General features: G+C 41.8%; 1 protein-coding gene across 13 annotated transcripts in view; it reads left to right on the forward strand.

Moving 5' to 3' along the window:
• Positions 1–24462, forward strand: part of PLEKHM3 (pleckstrin homology domain containing M3) — a 203709-nt gene that overhangs the window by 87034 nt on the left and 92213 nt on the right. For all 13 annotated transcript variants that reach the window (XM_068544574.1, XM_068544573.1, XM_068544572.1 and 10 more), the window contains 2 exons: positions 1786–1931; positions 12444–12637. In XM_068544574.1, coding sequence (XP_068400675.1) covers positions 1786–1931; positions 12444–12637 — 340 coding nt within the window. The remainder of the gene's footprint in view (positions 1–1785; positions 1932–12443; positions 12638–24462) is intronic.

The raw sequence follows: 24462 nt of genomic DNA on the forward strand, positions 1-24462 counted from the left end.
TGTAAAGCGCTACGGTAAGTGCTAAGTTTAAAAAATACATCTGAGCAGTTTGTCGTGTGGTCAGGGTTGTACAAGCACGTCAGAAAGCACAGTGTTTAAGGGGGCGCATGCACTACATGCTGCATAAGCAGCGCGGTCAGTGGGCGCAGCACATGGCGTTCCAGTGTTCATAGCCTAGAGATCGTGACAGCACCTCCCACGCCCCACAGAAGCAGCAGGTGGGTTTGGTTCTTCCTTATCCTTCACACATATCTCAATCCTCAGCCAATCTGAGAAACAGGAGCTTGTTAGGGTTTTGTTGCTACTCAACAGTAAAGAAATAGCTATCCTAGGAAGAAAGGGTATTAAGCTCTGGAAGCGTAATTCCAATTCCGATACATTTACTCCCCGTCTGTCTTTCAATACCTCTCGCATCTAAAAACAATAGGATCTAATTCTCTTTCTGGAGGGTACCCTGTGAAACTGCTGGATGACTGATACCATTTTATTTGTGATGGAAATGAAAGCTCTAGGAATTTTATGATGCTTTCATTCATGAATTCATGGGAATAAGTATCTTCTTAGGCTGGCAGTTTGTTAAATAAACATATTTGAGCTCCTTCTAATGGAAGTGGGCTGCCACACTGGTTATATTATTATTACTATGATTATTAAGAGTAATCTATTTTGTACCCATATTACAAAATGGGCTTAATGTGAGATTTCTTTGATCAATACAGGTCTTGGTACCCAGCCATGAAATGGGCCATGAGGGAAGATTTCTAAAACAAAAGCAGTGGATGAGAAATGTCAGAAAAATGATGCTGTTTGTATAATCCTGATTATCTGTTCTGAATGTTGTCGTTTGGGTTGATTATGACAGAATTTCTGTTGTCAGTAGAATGTAGTTCCTCCTAGCTAAAGGAAAATAAGGGCTTCTTTTTGGCAGGGCCATGATTATTACTAGGTCCCCTGACAGTACCAGGACAGTACTGACAGAATCATGGCCTTCCTGGAACATGAAAAGGGCCTTTGCAATCACTTGCAGGCAGTCAGTGATGGGCAGGATTTGGCAAAGTAGAGATCAGAGAAAAGGGCGTTGTGAAAGGAGAAATAAATCGTGCCAAGATTTATTTGGGGAACAGTGAGGAGAGTCCTCTAACTGCAGCAAAGAGGTTCTGTTCCCATTGGAGAGTAGTAGGAGTAGGTAGTTGGAAAGGAGAGATGGGGACCAATCAAAGGACACATTCCTTTCATTGATTTTTGTCAGCCAAGAAAGGCTACACATCAGGTTTTAGGATCATTTTAGAATCAGACAAGCTTAGAGCCAAACCCAAACGCCATCTCTTACTGGCTGGGTGACCTCAAGACAAAATGCTTAACCCGACTAAAACCTTAGTTTATTCCTCTGTAAAACAGAGCTCATAATATCTTCCTCATAGAGATGCTGCATGGGTTAAGTAAGAACCTGTATGAGAAGCCCCCAGCCAACTGCCAGGTGAGGTAGGGTTTCTGAGGAGGAAGCGAGGAGGTGAAAGGGGGTTTGTTGTAGAGAGACTGGTCTCTGGCCACTATACACAGAAGAGGTGGAATCAGAAGAGACCAGAAACAGTACCAGGGTCAGCAATCCCCGAGGAGGCGAAGGGGTGGGAGCTGCCAGGCTAGGAAAGAGGGGACGTGTCTGTACACATATTCTCTGCAATTTCTTTGCTATCGTAGACTTTTGTTTCACTTGAGGATTGTGTAACTTCGTTCTGTGGTGTTAGAAGTACAACAATCACCGACTCTTTCTTTTGCCCTGAACAGGATGCCAGCGATGCATAGGCCTTTCCAACGGGAGAGCCAAGGTGTGCAATTACAGCGGCTGGTATTACTGCAGCAGCTGCCACGCGGACGACAGTTTTCTCATCCCGGCCCGCATAGTCCACAACTGGGATACTTCAAAGTATAAGGTAGGTACCGAAACTGGGTTCACTTCATAACAGGGATTTGGGTATTTACATGTTGTCATGTGGATTCTAAAGATAATGAGATAAGAATTTGAGGCAGACCTGATTAAGTAGTCTCATAAAAGCTACAACTTCATGCTCTTTTCCCACTCTATACTTTCTTTTTTTTTTTTTTTTTTAATTAATTTACTTTTGGCTGCATTGGGTCTTCATTGCTGCGCGTGGCTTTCTCTAGTTGCGGCGAGCGGGGGCTACTCTTTGTTGCAGGTGCGCGGGCTTCTCACTGCAGTGGCTTCTCTTATTGCAGAGCATGGGCTATAGGTGCACGGGTTTCAGTAGTTGTGGCATGTGGGCTCAGTAGTTGTGGCTTGCGGGCTCTCGAGCGCAGGCTCAGTAGTTGTGGCGCACAGGCTTAGTTGCTCCGCGGCACGTGGGATCTTCCCAGACCAGGGATTGAACCCATGTTCCCTGCATTGGCAGGAGGATTCTTAACCACTGTGCCACCAGGGAAGCCATTGCGTTTTTTCCCTCCCTTCTATGGTTTTAACTACCTGGGCTCATATGCTGATGATTCCTACATTTATCTCCAGCTCTGGTTTTGCTACTGAAAGTGAGATCTGTGGATTTAACTGCCTGATAGCATTTATCTCAACTGTAGTTTTCAACCTAGTAGTCCTCAGGACACGTGAACCACTTAGCTCCATTGCACAGCATTTCCACCCTTGCATAAACGAGGTAATCGAGTTTGGCAAGTCGAAGAATCTAACCCCCACTGGAGTTGTACTCTAGGCTTAGGATTTTTTTCCGGTCCTGGGTCCTGCCACCCAATAGAGAATTCTGTTAATCTGATCGGACTAGAAGCTTTCCTGATCCTTCTGCCAGAATATCATCACATCTGCCTTGAACGAACCTTCCATGCAAGGTGCTTCGTACAAAAACAGGCTGTATGATGGTTTTTATACCTCCTTGCTGATAGATGTCTTAGACTTCCTTTCATTGTAACTGTAAGTCACTCGGGAGCAAGGTAGGCAGGGAAGGAACCTGTAGCTGTCACCTACCTGTAATCTTTGAAGTCTAAAATGAACATGACAATTGTGAGTGGCCAGTTGTCTTGGATCCTTTTCTACATCCCTGGGCAGCTCTGTCTCCTGTTCTACCCAATAATCATCCACATCTTCACTGTCTTCAAGATGCCTCATCCCAGTACTTCTCAGCATATGACCTTGCCTCCTACTTCAAGGAGAAAATTGAAGCTACGAGATTTGAATACGAATACCTACAAATCTGTCTACATTTGTACCTATCCTTACTCTTTCCAGTCCTGTGTTGGGAAGAAGAGCCTTTTCTCTTGTTTAGAGATCGTCCTTCCATGTGTGCTCCAGATATTTTTACCCATCTTGGGAATCCCAGCTGTTTGTTCCAGAGCTGAGAAAGGCACGTCCTCCTTGGTGAAAGCTCTGATGCTCCCCACCTTCCCCATTTGTGCTGTGCTGCTTCTCCCTGTGCCACCATCACGCATGCGTGGGTTTCTAGAATTGCACTTATTATAGGGGTTAACAGCAGGAGCTTGTTGTTCACCAGGCCTTTGTCCAAGTCCTCCCTCCACCTCTAATTAGGTGCTTGATTGGTTGGGGCAAATTACTTGAACTACCGTGAGTCTCCATTTCGTAATCTGTAAAATGAACCCAGACTACCTGGGTTCAAATTTTAGCTTTGTCATTTACTAGCTGTCTAACCTGGACAAGTTGTTTAGTCTCTCTGTGTTTCAGTCTCCTCATCTGTAAAATGAGGACAATAATAACTCATAAGGTTACCGATGGTTAGATGGGTTCATGCATGCGAACAAAGTACCTCGCGCACATAGTGTTTGTTCACATAAGCATTTGTTCTTACTACGCTTCATGTATTTACCTAAAAGAGTTGTGTGAATTGGGATAATATAAGAAAAGCACTCTTCGACTGACTGTGGGAAGTACTTAAAGAATGGAATGAAGTGATTATTTTCATGATCCTCACATTTATATACCAGCCGGCTGCTTATCTGTCTTCTTACTAAAGGTGAGCTTCCTGGGTGCTGGGGACCTGCCTTAGCACAGTTTCTGGTGCGTAGTAGGTAAGCAGAACTGTATAGTGAAGCTGGTCCTGTGGGTGCCTCAAACTCAGTATGCCCCAAACTGGCTTCCTCACCCTCACCAGCTGTCTCCCACCCCTCCCTCACTGCACGTGGCCACCATTCCCACCCCCATGCTGGGAGACATCCTGGCCTCTTCCCTCTGCCACACCGGCCCTGCCTAATCAGTTCGCAGAAATCCACAGCTGACTGGGAGCTCTGAGGCCCTGCACCCCACTGCACACGCGGCCCCACCACACAATCCCAACCCTCAGCATCACTCACAGGAAAGAATTCAGCCGCCTCCCAACCGTGCTTCCTGCCTTCAGGTCTTGCCCAACAGTATTTCAGAAAAGTCCCAATTTGCCCCAACATTATTCCCAAGAAGTCCCATTCTCACCTTGGGTAAATGTTATACCCTCTTTTAGTCTCTGTTTCTCCACATTTAGAATGGAGATAATAGCAGCGATAGTACCTACTTCACAAGGTCGCTGTTTGCTTAAATGAATAATTCGCAGAAAGCACCTAGTGCAGTGTCTGGAATGTAATAAGTGCTCAATTAATGCCAGCTTTTACTCTGACTGAACATAAGATAAATCCAAATCTCTTAGCCCGACAAAAGACTGTTTGTGATCGCTAGTCCCAGCCTTTCTAGCCCTTTTATCCACTCCCTCCCCGCCCCCGTGAGTGTCTTAAGGAAGATCGCTCTCCTTCCCATTGCCCAGTCCCGCCAGGCTATGTCACACCTCTTGTCTTCCTCTTGCCCTCATTCAAATCCTAAACCCAGCTTAGACCTCATTTCCTTTCCTGATTTTTTCCTTCCCCTCAGCCAGACAGTTATCATTCTCTCCTCTGCATCTTGTACTTGACACTCTGAATATAGGCTATAAATATATTTGCCATGTGTGTATTAGATAAAAACTTACTTAGAGGGAAAGGACACTAGCTGAGTTTGAACAGTTTAGATTAATCTATTTGGAGCAGGGCTTTGACAGCTGAGAGGTGTGTAGAGAGCAAGTGAGTGAGGCAGCCCCAGCCCTGTGATCGTTGAGGGCTTAGGCTGGTGGCACCTGCCCACAGAATATGTGCCCATCAGTGGAGCTAAAGCAGAAAAGGTGGCACTGAATGAGGAAAGTGAAAAACTCAGGAATGGTTTATGAAGCCATGAAATGGAGGAGAGTCAGGTCTGTTTGTAGTGATGGCTGAAGGCCACTCAAACCATCAATCTAGCCATCACTACTGCTTGTAGTCTTTCTATAAAGCAGATATTTTTGTGGTGGTGGTCATTCAAGTGACAAGGTTTGATTTTGAGAGGATAAGTAAGTAATAAGGATATTAGGTACCCTCACTTCATCCATGAGGAAAATGTCCTTTGTCAGACCATTCCCTCCCTGGATCTCAGCGGACCAGGGAAGATTTTAAAGCAAGAACAGAGCTGGTCAATTTTATCTGGATCATCTCTCACTGGCATTAAGTAACTATATTCCATTTAGTCCAGTGTCTGTCTGTCTTTGCTCAGATGCCAGGATTTAACTTAATGTTCCTAATTGTGAGGATCAATTCAGACCTATCAGTTTCCAAGACCAGACATTGTTCTGTTAGATCTGCCTGCTCTCCTTAATTGCAAGTACGTGACTGGCTTGAATATCCATTTAAAGAGTGAGAAAATGGTTTTGCAGAGCAGAATGAAATCTGTCATCTTAAGCGTTTCCTTGTCTGCCCTCCAGAGTAATAATAATCCTAATTACTTTTAAAGCAGGATTTCATCTGTTTTCCAGTGTACATCCTGCAGATTGAATTGAGCCCCAGGATTACCTAGCAGCTAAACCCTATCCTCCAATTTTATAGCCATTTTCTAATGAAATTCTCTTTGAAGATGACTTTCCCTCTACCACCACCCCCCCCAATTCAAAAATATCAAGCATGACAAAGAGGTGGTAAGGAGCACAAACTTAGCCTGAACTCTTCCTAAATTGTGCTTTTAAAAAATATTTTTGTATCCTAGCCTGAATATTCACATTCCATTTAGCTAGGGGTTTTCCATGTTACATAAGCCATTTCCTATCTCTTCATCTTGAGAGGCATTCAAGGCAAGCTCTATTGCCCTTGCAGAGCTGGAGAGTAGCTCGCTGATGGGAAAAACCACTTGTTCAGAGTCATTTGGAGATTTTGAGAACAAATTGTAATTACAGTTAAGATTTCCTGATTCCTTCTCCGTTAGCCCACAGTGCCTGTTTTAATAAGACCAAGAAGTATTATGGTTGGAATTGATCTTATTAAAACTTTTGCCATGATTTTTCATAATAGATGATGGGAAAAAATACTGGAAGGAAAACATTCTACCAAAGCAATCAGTGGTTATGTTACTGTGGTAAGATTATGGGTGATTTTTTTTTCTCTAGTAATCTTTATTCTCCAAACTTTCAGTAATCTGATTACATTATTTTTATTAGTTTATAAATTTTAACTGTCACGTAGCTCCGTGACAGTTTCCTACTTCAGAAAATATGTACTAGAAATTAACCTTTTTTTAATGCCTCAGAATTATAATTATAAATATGAGTGTTCTATCTCGTGATCAATAACTTCAATGTGGTTTAATATGGTATGGGAGGCTATTTTTTTCTGTAAGGAAATTGCCTTGTACCGCTATACTTTTATTCTTCTTTTTTTGAATATAATATACTTTCACATTTCGAGGTTTAAAAATACAAAGGACATGTACACATAGATAATCTCCCTCCCTCCTCTTCCTCTCACCCACAGGCAACCAAATTACTCCTTCCAGAAATATTTTACATACATGTGTTTTACACAGAAATGTCAATTGGCAATACAGTATACATGCTGCTCTTAGAAAATATTCCATTCAGATCATAAAACTCTTCCTTGGGCTTTTTTAAACAGCCATTCCATATATATATTTTTTAAAATTTATTTTATTGTATTTTATGTATTTATTTTTGGCTGCTTTGGGTCTTCGTTGCTGCGCGCAGGCTTTTCTCCGGTTGCAACGAGCGGGGGCCACTCCTCGCTGCGGTGGCGGGCCTCCCACTGTGGTGGCCTCTCCTGTTGCGGAGCACGGGCTCTAGGCTCGCGGGCCTCAGCAGTTGTGCGGCACGCGGGCTTAGTTGCTCTGCGGCATGTGGGATCTTCCCGGACCAGGGCTCGAACCCGTGTCCCCTGCATTGGCAGGCGGACTCTCAACCACTGCGCCACCAGGGAAGCCCCCAGCCATTCCATATTACATCATGAATTTAACACACACACACACACACACACACACACACACACACACACACACCCCAGTTTATCCAACTTTTCCTTGTTTTGATGGACATTAAGGTTTTTCTAGTCTTTCTATTACAGACAGTGATTCAGTGAATAACTTTATACATCATTTTGAATGTAAGTTTTTCATTCACGAGTGAGACTATCTGTAGGTAACTTCCTAGATGTAGGTGTGTGTACACCTGTGAGTTTGATGGATGTTGCCAAATTGCTTTCTGTCGAGGTTGTATTCTATACTTTTACCTTATCTCTTCTTGCAGGTGCCTTTCTTCCCTTAGTACCAGGATGTCAGCTGTCACCTCTCTTGTCACTGTGCTGCCTCTAGCTGTCCTTTCCCTTTTCTACTTTATTCTAAATATGTTGTGAGCTTAGAAACAAATAATCAAACTGTTAGAAGTGTGTGGTTCAGAGTCACGGCCAGAGCATTGTAAAGTACTCATTCATCTGTTCAGCAAGTGTTTATTGAACACTTACTGTGCTCACCGGGGACATAGCCTCTGTGTCGTGAATTTCTCGTGAGGGAGAAAGACAGTAAACAAATATACAAATAAGTGACTTCTAGATAAATGAAGTGTTATTAGACTTTAGTTTTGTTTTAAAGACGCACACACCAATGTACTGCCTCCTTAAATTCTGGGTTCATCTCCATTGGTAGCCCACTCACTTTCTATTTGACTGGGGAGGAGGGAAGGACAGAACAGGGACAGGGATCTCCTCTTTTAGAGAGTGATGAACAGATAGTTTTTGGTATAGTTATTAAAAAAATAAAAGGAACTGTGAACGTAAACAATGCTAAAAAGCACAGAGCAGTGTATCTCGACGTCTGAGTTTTGGCTCGAGTTCTGCCACGAGATGACCACAGATAAGTCATTTAAGTTCTCTGGACTCAATTTTCTCTTCTATTAAGTATAGGTAATGGTAGAGAAAAATGTCCCTTCCTCCGGTTGGTGAGTGGGACCTAGGCTGACTTTCATCTCCTACTGCCCCCTCCACACAGCCTGCATGACATTAACCAGGCGCCCTGTCTGTAGTCAGATTGGTTGGGAAGTGGCTGGGTTAAGCAGGTTTTCTCTAGTACTCCATGTCCCAGAGCTTTAATATGCTAACACGCTGCACTTTGAAACACCAAGAGAAGAATGTGGCATGTGGCGTATTTCTTGTTGGCCCTCAGAACATCTTTTCTGTATGACTGGTATTCCTTGCCACACAGGTTGAGAAAAAACTGAACTAGATTATCTGTACCCGTTCTTGTTATTCTGAGATTATGTTCCTATCTGTTGTATTCTGATACATCTTCCTCCTTTAACAAAAGCTGAAGTCCTCACCACCACCACATCCTCCTCCTCTGCAAATTGCTGTCTGTGGTCACCACATTGCCTCTGCCCCATTGCTTTATTACCCAGGGCTCTTTTTGTGGGGGAACATATCAGGACACTGTTCCGGAACCTCTCAGAATTATATAAACCTGAACATTTGAGAATTTTGTTTTTCAGAGGTAGCTGTCACCAGCATAACAAAAGATGTATTATGTTGAAATCTATACCAACGATGCTTAATGTTAAAATCAAATGACAACATGCTTATTTATAAATACATATGTGTATCTAGGAGATTTGTCATTACTAGTTTGTGGAAAATTATAACCTGATTGTGTCCAACTCCTCCTGAGTGTGAGATGGGGAGGAGACCTGTTTCTACCTGGACCTCCTCCTCCTCAGCTCTCTTGAATCATGTTGACGGCTGGGCTGTGGAGAGAGAACCAGTTCATAAACTGCAACAAAACCACAGTCACAGACTGGAGTTCTTATAGCTTAAACTATTCTAAGTTAGAAGACCTATGGAAAGAAACTGTTTTATATTAATAATACTAATATCATTAACAAATATTATTTAGTAAAATACTAACAGGCCACTAGGTTGGAAAAGTGAACTGTCAACCCTGTAAAAATTGCTTCTGATGTGAGTGGAGTGGGATCATGAAAAAGAATGCCAACTTAAACCGTTCACTTTTTTAAAGGAAAGCATAGTGGGCTTATCCATCTGCACTTATGAGCTGAGTTTTCATATCAGAAACAGCACTCAGGCTTTTGATGTTTTTCATAATTTGGTAGGCAAGAAGTAGGACAGTAGCTCTTGGCTCTTAGGTAGAATGTTATTTGGTGTTCACATATAACTCATGAAATATTTCTATTAATAAGAAAGAAACTTTCTCTCACATAAACTTTGTCACTTAAGAATATCATTGGCTTCCTTCCTTAAGTAACTATATATTTTTTAAAAAGCTTTTTAATTACAGTTGAGTTTGAAAGTAGAATGCTCATATCAGTATGGAGGGTGGTTTTGAACTCAGGACGCTGTATCCCCACTGATTTCCTATTTTACAAAAACAGCATTTCATGCCAAATTTTGAGTTCTCTCAAAAATTCCCTCACTGATATAAGTGGTCGTTTCCCAAAAAATGAGCATGTGCCTTGCTGCCAAAAAGGGCTCAACATGGCAGGAATTTATTTGTTCACATACTCAGGCAGCCAAGGTCACAATATGCTCTGTATTCCTAACACTGGCTAATAACTTTGTGAAGCAGTGCCTTAGACCTTATTGAAAGTAGCTCTGTTTTTGTTTTTAGTGATTTCAGCGTATGAATGCTGATGTCAGTAGCTGCCATCCCATTTGTCTCATTGCTTTTACTGTCTCTGTAAAAGACTATTTTTTTCCATTTGGGCTTAAGTACCACCTGAAGAGAGAAGCCTTTTAAGGCCTGGGAGACTGGCCAGTGCCCTTTGTCCTTCTGTTCACCTACTAAAAGGTAGCATTGTTAACCTAATTCAGCGGGGCCCTGGCTCAGTATAAACACTGCTCAGTAGAGCCAGAAAGACTAATTGAATTGTACAATACATCATTCTTCAGCAACAGTTTCAAGTGGATTGTACTTCGTTTTCCGGAACACCATCCATTTTTTCCCCTCATTTAAGATTTTTAAATATAGCAAATATTTAACCACGGTAAACAAAATATTTGAACCCAATTCTGTCTTTCCCCGCTGAACTGTGAGCTACATGAGGACAGGGCCCTGCCTGTTGTGGTCTCCGCTGAGTGCCAGATGCCTGCTGTAGTGTCTGCCATGTATGTACCTGCATCTCTAGACCTCAGAATGAGGCATTATTTAGCCCTGTCAGCTGTTATTTCCAGTCTGGTTAAAGAGTCAAAGGTTTCGGCTAATTCGCGGTGCCTCTTTGTGAGCTGGATTTGCAGAGACTGTAAACGTCACTAACTATAACTCTTTAACATTGCGGGATCCCGAAGGATCATACAGCAGAACAGGCACCTCAAAAATCATTGCTTATACGGGGAAAAAATAACTTTTGTTAGGGAAAAAAAAATGATGCTTTTTTTTTTTTGCATCTCTATAAGAACATAGACTTCTGTATGAGCTTTACAATAAAGAAAATAATACTGAATTTCATAAACATGTGTTTTCACTCAACCTACAATAGGCACACATTTCGTTATCACATGTACATATTGATAGATTTTGTGGTTGTATCTGCTTGTTGTACTCTCCTCTGTCCCATCCTTACCCACCAAGTGAATTTCTATTTATCTTTCTAGACCTTGAGCCAGTGTCACCTGCTTTGCCAGGCCTGCCCTGGCTCCTAGCTCCCTTCTCCCCAGCACGGTTGATGTCTCCCTCCTTTAAGCTCCCAGTGGACCTCATCCATATTCCTTTTGTGGCAGATGACAGGCTACGTGCTACATGTATTTTTTGTTTTAATTATTTGTCTATTATATTCAACAGTGAATCTCATGAGGGTAGGGACTGTATCCTGTTTATCTTCATCAATATCCTTCTAGCCTACAGTGTGGAACAGTGGATTTTCAGTTTTTTTAATAAGCAAAGTTGTTTGTTTTGTTTATGTTGAATTCCAGTCTTACTCCCAGTACTAGAGAGGTTTTGGTGGAAACTTTGTGGAGAGGTCCACGTCCTCAGTATCAGTGAATTGGTATGCACAGATTCCCCCAGACTACCCACGGGTTATGCGTTATTTAAGCTACTCCCTCTGTATCTCAGATGTGTTTCTTCTATTTATTTCTTTGGATGACAGTGACATTTTAAAATCAACTTTCATACTCCTGATGTTTACTACCAGAAGTGGATATAGAGTTGGATGGATCTATTGGCCAAAGTCAGCCTAAGCTCAGAGCTGTTCTAATAAGAGCAACTCTTTTCTGCTTACGAAAGTGTGTGTTTGAGCCTATTTTCTGTGCACACTGTTCTGCATATAATATCCTTTTTTCCCCTTTTTTGGGAGAGATCCTTTTATTCCTTTTGAATTTTGTAGTATGTGCATGGTTTACCTATCTTTTTAAAGTGGCTGCTTTATAAAAAGTGTTATAGACTATATATACATATATGTGCACATAGTTTTAGTTTTTAAAGTCAGCATTGTTGTTAAGAGTAGTAATGGTGCTTTGTGACCACCTAGAGGGGTGGGAGAGAGACGCAAGAGGGAGGGGATATGGGGACATATGTATGCCTATAGCTGATTCCCTTTGTTATAAAGCAGAAACCAACACACCACTGTAAAGCAATTACACTCCAATAAAGATGTTAAAAAAAAAAGTCTTAATGAATTTTTTTTTTTTTTTTTTTTTTTACTTTTTATTTTGAAATAACTATGGATTCATAGGAAGTTGCATGGGTAATATAATACAGAGAGGTCCTGTGTATCTTTTACCTACTTTCCCCACTGGTTATAACTTAAATACCTATAGTACAATTACAAAAACCAAGACAAACAAACAGGAAATTGACATTGGTATACTGGGTCTGTATAGTTCCATGTCATTTTATCACGTGTAGATTTATGCAATCACATGATCAACATACAGAGTTAATGAATTCCTTTCAATGCCCAGGTCACTTTTACCAATTGTGTTTCTGGAAGAGAGAAAGAAAAGCCACACTTTATACTTATACGTTACACTATGGGCCTTTTCATTTGGCTGTGTTCAGAAGATGATGTTATTTTGATACTTAAGCTGTGGTTCCTGGTTGGAGGGGGTGTGGAAAGCCGGGTGATTCGCCAGAGCTGATGGAGCCGTTTCTTTTGTAGGTGTCTAAGCAGGCCAAAGAGTTTCTGGAGTACGTGTACGAAGAGCCCCTGATCGACATCCAGCAGGAGAACCCCATGCTGTACGGACACGCCGAGCCGCTGGCCACCGTGGTGCGCCTGCGGCAGCGGCTGAAATCGCTGCGAGCCTATTTGTTCAGCTGCCGGGCAGCGGTGGCCGAGGATCTGCGCCGCAGGTAAGAGGCATAAATGTCAGACGGCTCTGGTTTGTTTTTCTTTTCCCGCCCCAGGAGGGTGGTTAGAGGATCTCCAAGGGCCTTTACAACGTGGAGTATCTCGAATTCTGTGGCTCTCCCTCCGGGCCCATCTTTGGCTCTTTCCTCCGAGGGCCTCTATCCGGTTGAGCCAAACACAATGAAAATACTATCTCAGCGTAACTGAAGGCTGTTAACCCATGGATCGAGTTCCCACAATGGTGAAGACCTCTCTTTACCTGTAGGCTAACTTGAGATAGTATTCACGGGCGTGTCTTCATTGATCACTTACGTAGTGTTTTATATTTCCCTCAAGTTCAGTTCGTATTATCATCAGGAAAAAATAAGCATGTTTGAAATATTTCATAACTTAGAAACACTTTTTCAGTGGGAAATTAGTAGGTGGTTATTCAAATCTTATTTTGCAGACAGAAGCGAACTTGGTAAATGATGCAGGCTGTAGAGCTGGAATTAAAACGCGTTGAAAACCAACAACAACCACAAAACATGAAAAGGCCCAGGATTCTGCCTTTTCATGTTACATTGACATAGGCTGCTCATCCATAGCTTGGTTATCTCAGAGTTTATGGAACACACAAGTCCATGCCAGGCTCAGATCCTCAACATAAAAGTGAAGTTAAGATGTGCCTGCTCTCATCAAATTCCTTCTTTTACAGTTAGGTTTTGTTGGCATTTAAATTCTCACCCTTGGCATATATGAACTAGCTTATACTTGAAATAATTGTTGATGGTGTCCATAAGTCCCTAAACATACCTTTTAATTTTTTTTTTTAATAGAAATTTAAAGGCATACATTAGCCATGATTTTTGGAGGCAAGCCTATGTGAATAAGAACCTTTGGAAAGTGATATCATTTGCTATTTGAAATCCAATTAAGATCCAAAGAAACTGACAAAACCCCAGGCATCTGAAGAGACGTTTTGAAAAGAACTAAATGTAGCTGGTAAGGGATACATAATATCTAGACAAGCTCTCATATAAAATAATAATGAAAAGGCAGCTGCCATAAAGCGAAATACTTCTCAGTGGTAGTCATTCTATTACCTAGTTGTTTTTCAGAAAGTGCTAGAAAGTGGTCAGGATTTACTCTTGTAAAGTCTAGGCAAATCTTAATTTTAAAAGATCAAGGCTTTGCCTGAAAGGCAGTAAAATTATGTGTCTCAAACTAATTCACCAACTAAACTAGATACAAGATTTCTTACATTGAAAGTATGTTTGTTCTATTACTTTCAGTACCTTTTGGCTTTGCTCAGAGCTGGTTTTTCCTGTGCCTATATTTTTAAATGATATTAAAATCTACACATGGGAATCATGTTAGATACCTTTATGATATAATGTTTTGCTTTGGTTAAATATGTCAGATCTGGGCACACATTTAGAAATTAAATAGCAGATCCTCTCTTCATATGGATGACTAAGAATACCTATGCTGTTCCAGCAGTTTGGTGGTTTACCACCATGTACTGCGCCTTATGGCCAGACCACCAGGAAAGGAATGGAAGTTCCAGAAAAAAAGCATTCCTGGGGCTGTGAGAATGAAAATAGTAGTCTTTTTTTCCTTTTCCTTCATTTCTCTTTCCTGGACTTGTTCATGACCCTTATGTAGTGTAGTGCCTGGAACAAGGTGGGTATTCAGTAACTACTGAATGGATGGATGGAAGGAGGGATGCGTGATTGATAGATGGATGTCTGTTACAGTGGCACTTCAGACCACTGAGCAGTGGCTAGTAGCCCAGTTTTGAGGAAGGAGTCATCTTCAAATTCTTCTTTTTCTTACTTCCCCGTGTCACTTAGCACAGTGTTTGACCTATCTGAAACTTTCAGAAATTGTTGAATGAATGAACAAATCAACTAAAGAACAAACCAAATCAGCCAAAAAAAACATTTCTGTTTCTGGGAGAAGTCTCAAATCTTTCCTCTCCTATTCACTTCCAGTGCACTCCCCTGGTTCAGTCTCAAGACTATTACAGTATCCTTCTAATTTTCTGTCTCACTTGGGTTTCTTTCCTCTCCAGTTGAACCTTCGCATCAGACAAATTATTAAAGCACAAGTATGGAATTAAAGATCTGCCCCAATCTAATCCAGTATATTGTTCTGCTCTCTCAAACACTGCACTTCAAACACAAATAATTATTTAACTCTTCCCTCAGTGCATTTTGTTGTGGGAATTAAATGGGTTTTTACAACTGAAGGGCTTACAGTAGTGCTTGTACATAGTAAACACTCTACAGATACCATTATTATTAATACTGCTTTCTTATCCTAGACTGTTCTTGTCTCTAGCTTTTACAATCTTTGTTAAAAGATTCCCCTTAAAAGCTACCCCTGAGGCTCTGTCTACTGGAATCAGGCCCCTTCTCCTGCTACTCACTATATCAGGAGAGGGGTGAGCAAGAGGAAGTGGGTTGGAGGGCCAGCCGGGCCCAGGGCCTGCGGTTCCTGGGTATGGTTCCTGGGTATGCGGTATGTACTTATCTAAGCGTTTGTTGCATAAAAATGGGTGGAGCTGGATGCTCCCTAAGGCTCCCTAAGAGCAAAGAATGAGGCAGTGATTCCTACAGAGCCCTAGAGGAGGTGATTGATTTTTTTTTTAATGTTATTTTAGTTTTTCTATATTTATATACTGTTAACATAATGTTTGGGGTTACCATGCTCTCCAACCTGGCACAGAGAAAAGTATACCAGTAGCAAGCAGTACTCATAACTTTGGGGGGAGGTGGCGAGTTAGAGGGAGGCTAGAAATCTTTTTGATTTATTTTGAAATATGACTATTTAGTGAAATATGTCTAAGAGATTTTTCTGGGATGTCCATACTTCTTATAGCTGGGCCATGCTTGCTAATTCCGCCTTCTTCAGTGTCTATAAAAATAACCATAGCTACAAAGAGGAACCATTGCCCACCTCATATGCTAAAATTCCTGTCACCAGAAGCCATCTCTTGCCTATCAATCGTCTTTCACTTTTATATGGAATCTGACTTTTTAAAAACAAAATTAGCCAACAGTACTTTTAGCGATGATAAGCTTGTTCAAAAACAATACTTAAGGTTCCCTTTGTTTCACCTGCGGGTACCACATCTAGAGTGGGGTGGTTTAAACAGTGAGAAGGACCTGCTGGGCACAACTAACCATACGTATCCTTGATAGAAGTTAAAAGAGGGAGGAGTTGATGAGCAACAGGGGAACAAAAATAGAGCAAGAGAATCCAGTTCTTATCTAGTCGTAAAAGGCATTCTCTCCCTGCCTGGTTTTTACCTCCATATAAAAGTTGTCATTAATCTCCAGCAAGTAGGCCCAACATGCTGAAGACCTGTCAGCGCCATATAAACAGAATAAAGCAAACTGTTAATATTGCTGTCATGAGGAAACTGGAAACAGACTGATTAATCGTATTGGCGCTCAACCGCCAGGGAGACAACTTCGGTCGTCGCCTTATTAGGGAAGTCACAGTTGGCTTTTAGGCCTATCATTACGATGACCGTCCGGTTTTTATCTTCACTGTTTTTGTTATTGTTGTTAAATGAACGCCTTGTTCTTGAACCCATACTGCAAATCTTGACTGGCAGGGGTGATTAGTTTAGAAAAAGTCAGTATCTTCCATGAAATCTAAAATGTTTATAGTGCTGACCATTCACCGTTTCTGAGGACTCCCAGATGGCGAGCGACCCTGCTGGATTGATTCAAGGCCTATTTAACTTTTCGAGAGAAAAATTATTTACAGTGTCCACACGTAAAGGTGCATGCAGTACTCTGTGGAAGATCTTTGCACTGCCAGGACGCATCCGGCTCAGCAGCCATTAAGGACGTCTTCAGGAGAGACCCTAAGAGAAGCTGGGAACACAGGAATAGTGGGGTACGTGTGTAAATCAGAAGTCACAAAAGGGCACCTCGGGGCCAGATTTGGCCCTCAGACATGTTTTGTTTGGCCTTTCAGGGATGGCCCCCACCAGGTTTTAAAGTTGCAAAATAGTAGCTAACATTTAAATAATTAGGAGTTTTCATGCTCACACAAAATAAAACTCTCTGGTTTCTCTTAAGAAATCAGAAGCTCTGATTACACAGAAGCTTCCCTCATTCCTGGATGCAGCAATCAGCTTTACGTACTGGACTCTGCACTTTCCCATAGTCTCTACCCCTCCTATCTTCTCCCCAAACCCGCTGGCATTGGGTACATAATATGTTGCTGCCCTGCTTGTCTTATCCTCAGCCCATTTCATTTTATTTATGATGGTACCTGGGCCCATGTGAGATAATTATGATTTAATCAATTAAAAAGTACTTTCCCGTAAATATCGATATATCATTTGCTCTTTACAACAGCTCTTCAGATGGGTTAGACAGATGGTATTTACAAAGAAGGGAAAGAACTGTGACTCTGAGATGCTGCGTGACTTGCCTGAGGTGACAGAGCTGGTAAGGAGCAGAGTCCACACATGGAACCAGGGTTTCCGATGCTCAAATTGCTGCTGCTTCCCCAGTGCATTTGCTGGTGGCCGTGACATCCAGGAGTTTCTAGATTCTTCAGAGGAAGGAACTGCTTTTATATCTCCTGAAGCCTTGGTTGAGGTCATCTAGGAGAGTGTGAAGGAAGGCGGGGAGGTGGCAGACACTAATGTCCCTTGAGTGGGAAGGTGCAATTGCTGACACAGGCACTCCTGTGCTCACTGCCAGCGCCAGCCTTGGAGAACAAGGCATGACAATTGGCTTAGCGCTAATGAGTGCATTTTTCGCTAGGTCTGTGTTTACCAAACCTTTCCATTCCATAGACCTGTAAATGTAGAGGTATCTGTAGGGTTGTCTTATCCATGTCCTTTGCTAAAACAAATATCCACCTATTTTTCACCATCATTTCATAAAAGAACGTAGTAATGCTAAAAAAAAAAAAAATAGGCAGACAGCAATGAAACAACTTTTTAAAGTCAAATAGATTTAAAATTCATTCTACTATGCTTTTTCTTTTCTCATTTTGCCTTGGATTGCTAAAAACATCACCAGACCAACACCAGCTGTTTGGACTAGCTTTTCAGAAATCCTGATTTAAGTCATATGTTCTGTTCTCTTCTGAGTGCTGAAGTGAAATCATCTAGTCCAAAGAAAGACATTATACAAATTAATTAGTGGATGCCTGAGTGTTTCCCATTCTCTGTCATTAACAAATGATTTGGGGATTGGGTGCCTGGTGAATCCAAAGTTCCTATTGTGATATGTATTTAACACTAGTTTCTCTCCAACACTAGTCGAGGCCAGTAAGCAATATTACGCCTATCCTTCCAGTTACTTAGAACACAATTGTGATGGTTCTGGGGGAACCTACTTGTTTGTTAAGTTTAGTTCTTGGCTTAGACCATTCTGAACAATTTAACAGCTTGACTTGGGAATCTCTAGACAATACCAAACGTGATTCTTCTACCTTCTAAGTCACCTTTTCCTGTCTTTGGTCTCACATTTTATTTGAAATTATAATTATATCCAGAATTAGTTCTCACTGAAATATCAGCTTTACTGAACAGTGAGAAATTTCTATCGTAACAACAGCCATTTTTATTACCATTATTTATCCTGGGGAGTGCCAGAAAAAAAATGAGTGAGTGTGTGTGTGTGTGTGTGTGTGTGTGTGTGTATCCTGTCAGACTCTCCTTGCCTCCTCTTCCTTCAAGCAAAATTTAGCAGCTTGCTTAGCACTTAGGAACAGTCCCCAGAAATGTCACCTGATTCACCAAGGTTCCCTGCCCATTCCTTCGTTTATTACCCCCAGGGAAAGCTGTCTGTCTGGCTAGTGAATTCACTGGGCAGGAGGCTAAGTCCAAAGGGTGAAACCTCCTTTGGATGTCCACTAGCATCTCAAACTTAATATGTCCAAAACTGAGCTAGTAGCCCCTCCTCCACTCCTGTAGCAAACTGCTCCTGCTGTAGGCCCCCCATCCGCCTACCGCACCTCTACCCATACAGCTGTTCATGCCAAACACCTTTCTCCCACATTCCACACCCAACCTATCAGAAAGTCCTATCAGCTTCACCTTCAAAATATATCCACTCAAATCAAAATCACCACAGAATCATCACTTCCACTGCTACCACCTGGGTCCAAGCCACTGTCACTGTTCCCCTGGATTTTTGCGGTAACTGATCTCCCCCCTTCAGTCTGTTCTTCCGGCTACAGCTATAGTTAATGTGTACATTAGATGATATCACCTCTGATTCAAACTATCTAATAGCGTCACCTCTCAATCCAAGTAAAAGCCAAGGACGTATAAGCCTGGTTCCCCATCACCTCTCTGCCCTCATCTCCCAGTACGTTCCCCCTCCTTTACTCTGTTCCAGTCATACCAGCCTTGTTTTGCTCCTCGAGCACACCAAGCAAGCTCCCATGTGAGTCTCTATGCTCATTTTCGTCTTCCCCAGATAGTTGTGTAGCTGGCTTCCTTACCTCCTTTAGATCTGTATGCAGCTGTCACGTTACTGAAGCATCCTTGACCACTTTATTTAAAATTTTTGCACACGCTGCCCGCCCCGCCGCCCCACACTTTCTCTCTTCGTTCTCTGCTTATTACCACGTAACGTGGTGTTTGATTTTTGTCTGTCTCCCTCTCTGGTGCCATCGTGTATGGCTATGGCGGTCGTGCTTGGCTCAGCCTGTGCAGCCGTGTGCAGAGGCCCTGCTCTCTCCACTAGAATGTAAACGACAGAAGCTCATGGCTTTTTATCTGTTTTGCTCACTGCTCTATCCCCAGGGCCTAGAACCACACCTGACATATAGTGGGGGCAAATAAATATTTGGTGAACAAATTAATTAAATAAATAAAGTACTGTTACCAACATTCTGCCCACTTAATTGGGTCAAGCAGTTTTTTCATATTACAAAAAATACTGTTCATCATAGAAAACAAAAATAAGAAAGTCATCCATTATCTTACCACTTTGGTGCATATCCTTTCATACTGCTTCCTCTGCAGATTATTTTTTCCCTAAAAAATGGTTTTATACTGTACATACCACTTTTAACCCAATCCTTTCACTTAGTATATCGTGAACATCTTTTTATGCCGGTAAATATTTGTCTAAAGCATCATGAATCACTGAGTGAAAATGGTGTTTTGATGCATGAGCATACTGATATACCCTTGATCTGGGAAGAAGTAAATGAGGATAGTATTCAATGTACCCAACAAAAGATTGCCTGAGCTGGGAGATATCATAGCAAGACTTCCTCTTTTCCCTACCTCCCAATAAGTCAGACATATTAGGTGGAGGGGTTGTCTGTCACAGAGAAAAGATTTCATGCTCTTGTGACTCGAATACACTTAATGTAGGAGGCTAGCTTATTGAGAGCCTATCTCATCGGGCAGCCTCGTTCTTAAAACACAATCTACACAGACTTGATTTGCTGTGTCTCTGAACTGCAAATGAGGAATGTCTTATAACCAGAATCTAAGATCCAAATGTGCCATTGATTATTAACCAAAGTCTGGTTAATATTGGCTTTTAGAAGAATAAGCCCATTTTAGCCACAATATTATCACTAAATTAGTCTCATTAAAGACCAGCGGTTATTAGCACTTCAAGCAAATAGATAGCACTTCTTTAAGCTCAGTGAACACAGCTCTTTATGTTCTCTGTAAGACTTAATATTAGCCAGACTTTGTAGCTAGTTTTCAAGTTAGCTAATTAAAAGTGTCATTGGGGCTTTACTCTCAACAGATTAGCTGCATGAATCTATCAGGACTCACACTACTAAAACACAGGATGTTATTTTGATAGTTTTTGAAAGCAACCGTTCTCAGTCTCCTTCAAGAATTCCTTTTCCCTCGGATGACTTCTAGAACTAAGGTTTTCAAGTCGTCTAACCTCCTGATCTCCTGATAGCCCCTCCCCCTTCCTTCATTTTCTCCAGAGATCTCATTCAGCAAATTTTATAAATATGTATGCTGATACCAACACTCTAAAAAGGAGTTATAGACTATCCGCAAAAGTGTCATTCAAAGCTAAACAGATCGATAAACTTTGAAAAAGGAGCTCTGGCAAGTTATATATTAATTTTACTGTAATATACATGTAGCTTTTTATTTACCAAGAAATCCTTCAGAAAGTTAGAAAGTGTTTTAACCTATTCTAAGATTAAATGAAATCTATAAATTATCTAAAATCATTTTCTAAGAGACAACAAAAATATAGAACTCATGGCAGGAAAAGTGTTGTATTCTTGGCACCATTGAATGGCAGGAAAAGTGTTGTATTCTTGGCACCATTGAATACCGTAAGAATTTGAGCTAGGATCTATAATGTGATATAATCTGTCACTTTTATAATCAGACCCCAGAATAATCACAACCCAAATTACTTCCCAAGTATTTCTACTCCAGGCTTTAGATTGTTGCTAAGAAACTTAAGCACAATTTCTGAAAGAGCCGGTAAGAGACCCTTATTTCCCATACCTATCTTCCAAGGTATAATATCTGATGCAATCTTGCCACTTTTTCAGCCAATGAGATTAGCAAAATGAGGTATCTACTGAAATGACTGAAGCTTGTTTCTTCCGTATGGGTTGCTATCGCAATATCTGCCTTTGATTTAAAATTGTTTTTCCATTAGCTGGGAGCATGGTTGGACATACGAGTCCTGTCCACATCCAGTCTAATGTAACTATTTCAGGAAGTGTTTTCAGCTCATATGAAGAACACCAAATTGCATCTCCCTAGGGATGCTTCACAGTGCTTTTTGCTGATTTCAGTGTGGGTGCGTGTGCCCTCCAAAGGAAAGATACCGCAGCCCTCTCAATTCCGTACAGATTACCTAACCTGGAGCACACATTCTTGGAGAACACAGTAATATTTCATAAATAAATGGTTTTCCTTTCTAAATTATTCCTTATGCACTTCTACCTGTATTCTTCCTTTAGACCCTTATGATTTAGAATCAAAATTGGAGGTTTTCCTTTGGTGTTATCTTTTTTATTTTGTGTGTGTGTGTGTGTGTGTGTGTGTGTGTAAGAGAGAGAGACAGAGACACACGACACACAGGAAGGGAGGGAGATGAGTCTTTCCTTTAAAGCCTGTCTATTACACGTGCTGAGATATTTTCATTCAGACTTTTTTCATTTTAATCATTGGGTTTTTTAATGCCAGTTATGCAGCTCTAATAACTGAGCTTCAGGGAAATGGCGATATTACTAAATCTATCAAAATCCTGCAAAGGGTGTGCCTGACTTAGTCCCTTTTCTCTCATGAGCATCAGGGCTTGGTGGGAACTGAGTTGAAGTCCCCAGAAATTAGTCAAGTTAAATGAGTCTTGATGTATTTGACTCAATGTCCTGGTCCAAAATAGAAGAGGACCCCCTACCTGTTTTATATAGACTACTGCCTTTGATTTCATAGGCCATTATTTCTGCATTTTTAACCCCAAGTACCAGCTGTGTAATATAAGCGATATGAATCATATATGACCTTTTTCCCTTTGATTTTCATCTTTTCTTACTTTACTCATTGGAACAATCTATAAATGAAGCCTAAGTTACCTTCTCAGTATGTCAGGAAATCCTAAAGGTGATAAAATAGAAAATGTTGGCACTAGAAACAGTTGTGCTAGTTGGTTTCCATGATCCTTTAGCAGGTTTCTTCACTGTTCTTTGGTATCAGAGAACTTGACAGTGCCACCTGCCAGCGATGCAGTTTCCCTTGATGGGTGAGTGAAGTGTGGAGCTGACTCTCCTTATCACGTTTGTCCTCTGGCTTTGGCGTCAGGGCCAACCAGAAGAAGTTGCATTGGCATGAGCAGGGCTGTCCTTGTGGTTGGCCTGTTGGCGAAATGCTGTCAGACCTGATGATGAATAGGCCTACAGTACAGTGAGGTCACTTACTGCACAGAGAACCCCTAAACACAGCCGCCTCACCAGAAACAAAAGGCAGCACCATCCTGCAGCAAAGAGGCCATTTACCAAAGGATTGCCAAGTCAGACAACTGTAGCTGTAATCTGTAGCTTTCCGTTCCTAACATGCTGAAGTTTGGAGGGAGCATTGGAGAAATTAGTAGTTACCTTTTACGTAACATTTTAGTAGAAACTTGAAGCATTTCAATTAAGAAAATGCAGAGTGTGTGTATAGGCACGTGCACCTCACACACACAAATGTGTATTTGGAAGAGCTCCTAGCTGGGTCCACATCCCATTTCCTCTAGGCCTTTACTAGGCTCAGGCGCTGTCATTTTCCTTACTTTTCTATCTGCAGCTTTGGCTTCTGTACTAGCTTCTTCATTTTAGCATATAGATATGCCCAAGTGGCTCCCATCTCTAAGAAAAGAATCCTTTCTTAGTCCTGCATCCTTCTGTAGCTATGGCCTAGTTTCTCTCCTTTAAAGTTAGTTTCTTAAAAGAATATTCCACGGTCCTTCACCCCTCTGCAGTCTGGCGTCCCTCTTCCTCCTGGATACCGTTCTAAGGTCACTAATGAATTCCCCTTTGCCAAAACCAGCAGGCACCTTTCAGGCCTCGTGAGAGTCTTCCCCGGATTATGTGACCTCTCCTCTGCCTCTGATGCCGTTGACCCTCTTTGTCCTTGAAATTCTCTCCTTCCTTGGCTTCCTGGATGCTGGCTCTTCCGCTTTTTCTCCTATCAAACTGCTTCTTCCCAGCTTTCTTCCCGTGGCCGTTCCTTTAATAGTATTGTTTTGCCAGTGTCCAGTCTTTTCTGTTGCGCTAATGTGTACTATCTCGGGCTCTTCCTCATTTTCATGTCTTCACCTGTAGGCACACAGCTCTCCTCCCTGGACTCACAGATGACTCCACTTGGACATTCCACACCTCTGCCCCGACAGCTGAGCTACCCTTTCTTCCCAAAGGTGACTCCTCTTCATTATTCCCTGTGTTAGTAGATGGAAGTTTCATTTACCTACCGGCCCAGCTGGAAAACCATGAGCAGTGCCAGGCTCCTTCCCGGCCTCCGTTTCTTGTTAGTCTTCATGACCTGTGGATTGTTGGAGAAATCTGTCTGTGGTAGGCCATTTCTCTCCAACCCCAGGGCAACCATTTAAATTCTGTTCAGGCCCCCATCATTTCTCACCTAGTTTATCTCCAGAATTATCCATCTCTTCAGTCTCCTCCCCCTTCTGCTGTCAATGATCTTTTAAAGGCACAAACCTAATGCTGTCCCTTCTCTTGCTTGAGGCACTCATCTCTTTGCGGGTAGGCTCTTCTCTAGGCGTCTAAGCCCTCGCATGTCTGGCTACACCCTAACTTTCTGAGCTCACGCCCTGCAGTCCCCCCAACCCCCAGCATGGACACATATACACATATATACGCATACAGAGCCTGTTCCCTGAAAGAATTATGTTCGTCCTGGCCTCTCTGCTCTTACCCATGCTTCACCCTCTACCTGTAATATCCATTCTTCCACTCCTTCAGATGGATTCTGACCTGTCGGTTCTCTGAGGCCTTTCTTGAACAGCTGTCCTACAGGTTCCCCTCAGCCCTGCACTCCACGCTAGAGCTGGAGCTGTCTGTTTACTTGTCTGCTTATCTCACTTGTCTGTATGTATTGGAAAAAGAACTGTGTCTTCTCCAAATTTTCTGTCACATACATACCCAGCATCCGCTCATTGCAATGAAAATGTGTGCTGATTTTAGGTTCTGATTTTAGGTTCTTAGCCGTAGTGACCAGTCACAGAGGTCGTAAGACTGGACTTCATTTGCATTAAATTCCTGGGCCATATGGTGATCACAAGTTGTGTTTTCTGACCAAAAAAATGCAAATAATCATTCATCCTTTATTGAATACATTAATAGTAAAATTATAAAA

The sequence above is a fragment of the Eschrichtius robustus genome, chromosome 5, assembly GCF_028021215.1.
Source record: "Eschrichtius robustus isolate mEscRob2 chromosome 5, mEscRob2.pri, whole genome shotgun sequence".
In the NCBI taxonomy this organism is placed as follows: domain Eukaryota; kingdom Metazoa; phylum Chordata; class Mammalia; order Artiodactyla; family Eschrichtiidae; genus Eschrichtius; species Eschrichtius robustus.